This window comes from Calypte anna, chromosome 5A (genome assembly GCF_003957555.1).
Source record: "Calypte anna isolate BGI_N300 chromosome 5A, bCalAnn1_v1.p, whole genome shotgun sequence".
NCBI classification, from domain to species: Eukaryota; Metazoa; Chordata; class Aves; order Apodiformes; family Trochilidae; genus Calypte; species Calypte anna.
In genome coordinates this window covers 40,054,010-40,062,457 of record NC_044251.1, presented here as the reverse complement: position 1 = coordinate 40,062,457, position 8,448 = coordinate 40,054,010, and the positions used below count along the sequence as shown (strand labels likewise).

Below are 8,448 nucleotides of genomic sequence, written 5' to 3'. Positions count from 1 at the left end.
ATCTCCTGCTGCTTGTGTCACAGGCTCAGGAAGCTCCAGACACTCATGGAATATGTCAGGGATACTCAACATCACTGCCTTAAATCCTCTCCTTGCCCCAAACCACCCCTAAATTTATTGCAGGGTGTATTTGTTGTGGTGATGTCTGGGTGCTGGAGAGGCAAGTGAAGCCTCACTCTTTCTTCGAGGGTGTCCTGGAGGGAGAATCCCACAGGAGCTTCTCCCTGGGGTATCCCTGACATCTCCCATCATCCTACAGCATTTTTGCACCCCTAGCTTTGGTCTGAGCCCCCCCAACAAGGATTATCTGAAGCTGAGGGATGCTAAAATCCAGGCTGGTGCCCCAGTAGAGAGGAGGCTGCCCTCATTTAAAGCCTGGCCTTGTAGATGAGCAGAGATGAGCTGGAAGGAATTATACTAAAATTCATTAAAACCCAACTCAACAGATATTTCCCCCTTTTTTGAGTATCAGTGAAGCTATTCAGCTCAGCTGCTGCCTTAAGGAAGTAGTTTCTGCCTTTAATGACACCAATTAAGCTGTGTGTCCCTTAATAACCTTTGGTCAGCTCTCAATTAGTCAGAGAGACCAGATTATTGTTTTAAGTCCCTTTCAAGTGAAACATTTTCTTGTGTTCCTCTTCTTACTTTTCTCTTCCTCCTTCTGTTTCCCTTTCTTCATCCTTCTCTTTCTTTTCTTTTCCTCCTTCCCTTTCTCCCTCTTATTTTCCTCCTCTTTCTCCTTCCCTTGTTCTCCTCTCCTCCTCCTTCTTCTCACTTTCTCCTCTCATTTATTTCTCTTCTCTTCTCTTCTCTTCTCTTCTCTTCTCTTCTCTTCTCTTCTCTTCTCTTCTCTTCTCTTCTCTTCTCTTCTCTTCTCTTCTCTTCTCTTCTCTTCTCTTCTCTTCTCTTCTCTTCTCTCTCTTCTTCTCTTCTCTTCTCTTCTCTTCTCTTCTCTTCTCTTCTCTTCTCTTCTCTTCTCTTCTCTTCTCTTCCTTTTCTCCTTTTCTCCTCTTCTCCTCTCAGTAACTCATGATGCCTGAGGAGACAAATACTTGGATTTTCCCTTTCTGCCAGGGACATCCCAGCCTGGAAGGATCCCGGGAGCCGCGGAACAACCTCCGGCGTTTTTAGGGCGATGATGCTGACTCCCAGCGGATGTCCCAGCACAGAAAACATCCGGCATTAGATGCCAGGCCATAATCTGATTATTATTATTATTTTTTTAATTTCTGCCGCTGCTCCGCGGCTCCCCGGGTTTCCCCCTCCCCTCCATGGGCGGCTTCTCCCGAGGGATCCCCGCCCCGTCCCGCCCCGGGCAGGCGGGGTCCCCGGTACCGGCTCCGGACCGCCGTGTAGAGCCGAGTCCCAGGAGCTGCTACCGGAATCCTCAGCAGAGCAGGTGAGGGGATGAATCCATGCGGGTGGGAGAGCAAGGGGATGCTTGGGATAACTGGGATGGGGAGTGAGCCTGATTTCTGCTCCTATTCTATCCCATCCTATCCCATCCCATCCTATCCTATCCTATCCTATCCTATCCTATCCTATCCTATCCTATCCTATCCTATCCTATCCTATCCTATCCCATCCTTACATTTATTATTCCTATCCTTACATTTATTATAAATTCCATCTGGCCTAGTGGGAGGTGTCCCTGCCCATGGCAGGGGGGGGACTTGGAACTACACCATCTTTAAGGTCCCTTCCAATCCAAACCACACTACGATTCTATGATATTACAGAGATTAAAAAGCTGTTTCCAACTCCCAGGGTGTTAGGGGAGCCCTGCCCATTCCCCAAAACCCACGTGGAAGGGTGGGAGTGAGTGTGGGTGCGTGGGAGGTTGGAAACACCCCAGAAAATTGGTGCCGAGGGGAAGAAAACTTTTATTTCTTTCCCTTCCAAAAGAGCTTTTCCCTGATTCACCTGCCCTGGGCTGTTCACTTGATTCTCCAGGGGTTTGGTGAGAGCTCAGGGAGATGCTGGGGCTACTTAAAGAACATTCAGGTGCCTCAGCCCAAATGATTTGGAACCACCTTGGAGCGTTGCCGAAGGGCAGAGATGCCCCGGAGCTGTGGGGGGAAGGAAAAAAAAATCCTTTCCCGTGTCTGGGACTGCCCAGCAGTGGGTAAATAACCCTCTGGAAATGCTCCAGAGCTTGGGGAAAAGCTGCAACCCTGCAGTGACAGGGAGAGGAGGGGGTGACTGCCAGGCCCCCCGTGTCACCCTTGAGTTTCCCAAGGATTTGGTCACAAATTCCAGGCCTGGCAGGGAGACTCCAGGATCCTGTGGCATCACCAGGGACAAAGGGATAATAAATCTCTGGGATGGAGCAAAACTGTTGCTCTGTGAGGAGGAGCAGGAGGTGATGAGGAGGAGCAGGAGGTGATGTCCTTGGTCTGGTACCTGCAGCCCCACCGACCCAGCTGGAGCCAGCCCAGGGGGTTCTGCAGGAGCTGTGAGCTTCCCCTTCCTGAGACAAGGCCTTCAAAAAGAAAATGAGGAGGCAAATAAAAGCTGGGTGAGGTAGGGGCTGAGACAGGGGGGTTTCCAGCCCCTGCAGGCCCAGGGGATGAGAGGTTTTTGCAGGGAGAGGGGGTGTTTGCAGGCTGTGAGAACCTGGGGGGTTTGTTACTGCTCTCATGTAACCATCTCACCCTCATTTTTCTTTCAAGAAGCATTTTGCTTCTCTGTTTTCAGTTTGGAATTTTCCTTTTCTTCCCCCGTTTCTGCCTCTCCCTTTTTTTTTTCCTGTTTTCTTACTATTTTTTTTTTTTTCCACTCTCCATTCCTGAATGCTCCCTTTGATGGGAGGGATCCAGTGGCTCTTCCTGCAGAGCAGAACAGCTCAGCTTGGATTCAGAAAACCTTGGAAAGAAAACTTAGCCTGGCCTGGTGGTGCCCCAAGTCCCACCTGGGGTGGCTTGGGGTGAGCAGGGAAACAGAGGGAACCTCCACCCATGGGTGCCACCCTCCTCTCACCCATTCCCAGCCTTGTCACAAGTGTGTCCCACATGTCCTGGGGTGGCTCTGTGTCCCCTGAAATGCTGTGATGGTTTTGTACCCCCCCCTCCTCCAGTGCAGCTTGTGGTTGCTGCTCTGCCACTCCTCCCTCCCCCTCCTAGGATTTGGGATTTTTTTTTTGGTTTTTTTTGTTGAGATCTTCCCCAGGATGGTGCCTCAGGGATGGGGAAGTGACTAATTGTGGTCACTGTGTGGGACACAAGTCCTCCCGTGACACGGGTGGGCACAGACACCACGTTACTCATCCCACCAAGTAGCTTTAGTCAGGACAGGGAGGTGGCTGTGTCCCCTCCACTGGCAGGGACACAGAGGTGGCCATGTCACCCCACTGTCCCAGCCAGAGCAGGAAGGTGACTGTGATGCCCCAAAACCAGGACAGAGAGGTGGCCTTGTCACCCCCCCAGCCAGGGTAGGGAGGTGGCTGTGTCCCCCCCTGTCCCTAGCCAGGACAGAGAGGCAGCCAGGTACATGATGGGGATAATTTCCAGCCTGTTGGAGCTGTGAATCTTCACAAAAATCCCTGTTTTCTCTCTCAGCTGGTGGATGTTGGGAGTGATTTCACCACCTTTTGTCTTTTTGTTTCAGGAAAAATGTCGGATGCTTTCTCTGTAAGTATGGATTTCTTTAAATAAAAACAAAAAGGGGGTGTTGTGAATGCTGCCTCACCTTGGGGTGGCACCACATCTTTGCTCACACCCATAGCTCCCCAAATCTGCTCCAGTTCCATCAGCACTCACTGGGTTTTCTGGAGACCTCATCACAGGCACTTATCCCTCTCCAGCCCGTGGGGAGCAGCCGAGCTCTTGCTCTTGGCACAGAAGATGGAAGTTGGAGGACAGATCCTGACCCTGGGGTTCATGTCACCCCCCCTAACCCTCCTCCTTTCCTCTCTGTCCCCAGTTATCTGATGCTTTGCCTGCCAGCAACAACCCCAACCCCTCTGCCCCACAACCCCAGGGCTGGCCCTCCTGGGGGAACCAACCTGGGGCATTCCCAGCATTTCCTGGCCCTCCAGGGACTTTTCCTGGAGCACCAGGAGCATATCCTGGAGGACCAGCAGGACCAGGACCATATCCAGGAGCACCAGGACCCTATCCAGGAGCACCAGGAGCATTCCCTGGAGCACCAGCAGGACCAGGGCCATATCCTGTGCCAGGACAACCACCCAGCGACCCTGGATTTGGGGCCCCTCCTGCACAGGGGGGTCCAGCTCCACCCTTGGTAAAGGTTCCCTCATTTTATAAGGGTTTCTCTGTCTTCCCTGCCTGGTTTTGCTTGGCCATGGGAAGAACCTGGGGGAGGGAGGGAGGGTTGTCCCCAGGGGTGGTCACTGTGTCACAGGGAGTTGTCACACCAAGAGCCAAAGTGTTTGGGGTTTTGAGGTGCTCTTCTGCTAACACCAAATCTCTGTTTTCTCCCAGAAAGTGCCCTTTGAGCTGCCCCTGCAGGCAGGACTTGTCCCTCGACTGCTCATCACCATCACAGGGACCATCAACCCCAAACCAAACAGGTACCTGGGGGTTTCCATCAGCCTGGATGAATTTGCTTCCCATTCCTGAGTAACACCTGCTTAGGGTAAAAGCAAATATTCCAGGATATAAAGGGTGTAAACCTACAGCTCCATTGCCCAGGAAAATCTCTGGGATTTTTTTCTGCCCCATAACAAAGCCCAGGGCTGCTTTATAGGAAAATAAATCCACAAATCCCTTGTTGTCTTTGCAGGTTTTCACTGGATTTCAAGAAAGGGAATGACATTGCCTTCCACTTCAACCCCCGCTTCAATGAAGACAACAGGAAAGTCATTGTCTGCAATTCCATGTTCCAGAATATCTGGGGAAAAGAGGAGAGGACAGCTCCTAGGTTTCCATTTGAAGCTGGAAAACCCTTCAAGGTAATGAAAAAAAAAACCTCCAAACAACCAAAATTCAGTCTTAATGTGCCAGGAGCACCCACAGGTTGGATCAGGGCTGGGTTATAGGAGTTGCTGTAAGGACCTTTGTGCAACATCAGCTCCCAGAGGGGTTTTTTGGGGTGATTCCCTGGTTGTCCAACACACCTTCCCTGTGCTCCTCACCCCCTCCTGCAGGTCCAGGTGCTCAGGGTGTAACTATTCCCACCTCTCTTATTCCCATTTATTCTTCAATCCTCCTGTCATTCTGCAGCAGTCGTCGGGCAGGTTTCTAGAAAGCATTTTCCCTGTTAGCAGCCACCACCTCTCCCTGAGCTTTTCCTCACAAAAGGTCCATGTTGGGTGGAAACACAGCTCTTGCTTTGTTGCAAACACTGTCACAGCAACAAGGAGACAAGCTGTGGGCTGAAAAAAAGGAGCAACAGTACAACAGGCAGGCAAAGGTCACGGGTGTTTTTACAGCTGAAGAGTTGCTGCACCAGCTTGTCCACATGCCACCCAGCTGGGCTCAGCCAGCAGCAGCTTTTAGCCAGTGCCAGCCTGCTGGAGGGAGTTCCTAGCTTCAAAACTTCTTAGAAGATGTGAAAGTTGTGTTTTGGGGTTTTTTATTCCAGCTCCAGGTCCTCTGTGAGGTGGATCACTTCAAGGTGGCAGTCAACGATGCTCACCTGCTGCAGTTCAACTTCCGTGAGAAGCAGCTGAAGGAGGTCACCAGGCTCTGCATTGCTGGGGACATCACCCTCACCAGTGTCATGCCCACCATGATATAACTGGGATGCTCACCCCAACCTCAGTGCTGTAACACAAGTGCTTTCTTGCATTTATACTTTGAGGTAAATAAAATAAAATAAATCTACTTTGAGAAGGAAAATCTGGTTTTTGGTGAGATCCCCCAGCAGGCTGAGCCAAGAAGGCCAATGGCACCTTGGCTGGATCAGGAACAGCGTGGCCAGCAGGTCCAGGGAAGGGATTCTGCCCCTGTGCTCAGCCCTGGGGAGGCCACAGCTTGAGTCCTGTGTCCAGTTCTGGGCCCCTCAGCTCAGGAAGGAGATTGAGGTGCTGGAGCAGGTCCAGAGAAGAGCAAGGAGGCTGTGAAGGGATCCAGCACAAGTCCTGTGAGGAAGGGCTAAGGGAGCTGGGGGTGTTGAGGCTGGAGAAGAGGAGGCTCAGGGGAGACCTCATCACTCTCTCCAACTCCCTGAAAGGAGGTTGGAGCCAGGGGGGGGTTGGGCTCTTTTCCCAGGCAACTCTCAGCAAGACAAGAGGGCAGGGTCTCAAGTTGTGCCAGGGGAGGTTTAGGTTGGAGATTAGAAAGAATTTCTTTCTGGAGAGGGTGATCAGGCATTGGAATGGGCTGCCCAGGGAAGTAGTGGATTCTCCGTGTCTGGAGATCTTTCCAAAGAGCCTGGATGTGGCACTGAGTGCCATGGGCTGGGAACTGCAGTGGGAGTGGATCAAGGGTTGGACTTGATGATCTCTGAGGTCCCTTCCAACCCAGCCAATTCTGTGATTCTAAACATGGACATTCCTGAATTCCTGGTGTGGAGACTGGGAATCTCTTTGCTAAAGGGGGATGAGCAGGAGCTGCTTGACTTCCCTGGAGGATTTGGGAAAGCAGGCTGAGGTCTTGTTCACCATGGCTGCTGCTCCTGGTGGTGATCTTCATCTCTGCCTTCTCCAAGTGGCAGCCAAGGATTGGAGGGGTTTTAGGCTCAGTTGCTCAGCCAGGGAGAGCAGTTTTTCCTTTTTTACTAAAAGAATCAAAATAGCTCAGCAAAGGAGTTCTGCTCCTCACCCCAGGGGGAGGAGCCTGAGCAGGCTGTGAATGGGGTTGTGTGTAGTTCACAAGTGTTACCTTACTGATGTTTTCCTCTAGAAAAAAAAAAAAAATAGAAAAGAGGAAAAAAACTCCTAAGTCTGTGATGCTGACCAGGTATTTCAGGAGAGGATGCAGAGCTAGGGCCTGGCTAGAAAAGTTGCCCCTCTCCTTTGATTCAAAGGCCCCTTCAGCACATTTAGTGGCCCAGATCAGTGAGCCCTGAGCCCACACCCCTCCCAGGGAGATGCAAAACCATGAAGAAAGTTTTACATACTCCACGGAACAGGTCATGAGCCTGGTGGGTCCCTCCCCTCATAACTCCTGCATGAGTCAAGACTGGTTTCAAGGGTGGGGAGGTTTGTTGGCAAATTCACCTCGTGAGTCAGGCTTGTTAAAATAAAAAAAAAATTAAATTATAAAAACTGTTCCCTTTGCTGTGAGTCATTCTCCTGGTCCTGGCTGCAAACCAAGAAGAGCCCAACAGCCACTGCTGAAGTTTTCAGGGATGCCTTTGCCATGTCTTGTACTTTTTTAGAACATTTAGAAAGCTTGGAGATGCCAAGCTGCAACAAGTACAGTGTTGAAATTCCAGGCAGCTGCAGAAGGCTGGAGCAGCACTGCTAACATTGGCTTAAATCTATGTCAGATGCCAGAAATCCCTCGTTAAGCACTATTAATTGCATAAGTTTGAAGAGCAAAGAGGTCATTAAGAGCTTTCTGTTTGAAACTATCCCTATAACTGGAGTGCAGTAATGAAGAATGTTGATTAACACCAAGTCACATGAGCTTCCTCTATTTATTTCAGGGTAATCAGTACAGAGCTTCCAGGTTAAAAGTGAAGTCAGCAGCAATGTCTTCTGCTGGGGGAGGTGAATTCCCTCTGCTGGGTTTAAAATAAAGGTTGGTGGGAGAACATCTGTGTTACACTCAGGTCAGTGTCACAAGAGGGATTTGTTAAAAATACAATGACTGGAGGCACTCTAAAACTCCTGCTGAAGTACAGAGTGTATCTAACAGGCAGGCTCCTTAAGCATAAATATATTGCAGTCCAGACAAGAGAATGTCTAAGGAAAAAAAAGAGGCTGAGGTTAACATGTCAAGTGTTCAGAAGTTGAGATATTCCCATGAAAAAGCAAAGGGAGAATAGGGTTTGGTTTGAAGGTACTTAAGATGTTCAGCAAGATAACTGTTGTGTTCTTAAAGGAAATAATAACCAACACCTATTTTGATACATTGCCAGGAAAAGTTATCTTGCTTTAAAATCCTTGTTCTGGGATAGTTACTTCTATCACAAAGTAAGTGGCTTGTTCAGCAGAACTCCCACAGGAATCAGAGGCACCAAACCCTGTCACAGCTGCTGATGAGGCAGAGGTGATAACACCCAGCATGCAACACCCTAACAACAGCAACTGAGTCATGAGACTGTGCTTGGGGAGGGGGCAACAAGCTGATCTGACCCCCCCAGAGGGTGTCCTTGTGTCAGAGAGAGTTGGTCTGATGGCATCTCATAGCAATAATTCCTGAGGTGAGTAAGGAAAAGCTTAAAGAGGAAGAGTTTTAGAATTTGAAGTAGACAGAAAATACATGAAAAGATAGAGAAATAAAAAATATTGAAGGTTGATAAAATACTGAAGGTCTGCAGACATCAGCTAAAGCAGCAAACACCCCTGACACACAGCAGGTACATTACAGTGCATAA

The 8,448-nt window shown here is 49.8% G+C and overlaps 1 protein-coding gene across 2 annotated transcripts; it reads left to right on the top strand.

The window, feature by feature from the left end:
* Window positions 1-1,322: 1,322 nt before the first annotated feature.
* Window positions 1,323-5,785, top strand: LGALS3 (galectin 3). 2 transcript variants are annotated; one of them, XM_030452217.1, is made up of 6 exons: window positions 1,323-1,399; window positions 3,607-3,629; window positions 3,922-4,242; window positions 4,443-4,531; window positions 4,744-4,912; window positions 5,545-5,785. In XM_030452217.1, the coding sequence occupies exons 2-6, from the start codon at window positions 3,612-3,614 to the stop codon at window positions 5,698-5,700; spliced, it is 753 nt and encodes a 250-aa protein (XP_030308077.1). In that variant the 5' UTR covers window positions 1,323-1,399; window positions 3,607-3,611; the 3' UTR covers window positions 5,701-5,785. The 2 variants fall into 2 exon arrangements, with proteins under 2 accessions (XP_030308077.1, XP_008499246.1); XM_008501024.2 differs by lacking the exon at window positions 1,323-1,399 and having other exon boundaries at window positions 3,597-3,629.
* Window positions 5,786-8,448: the final 2,663 nt, after the last annotated feature.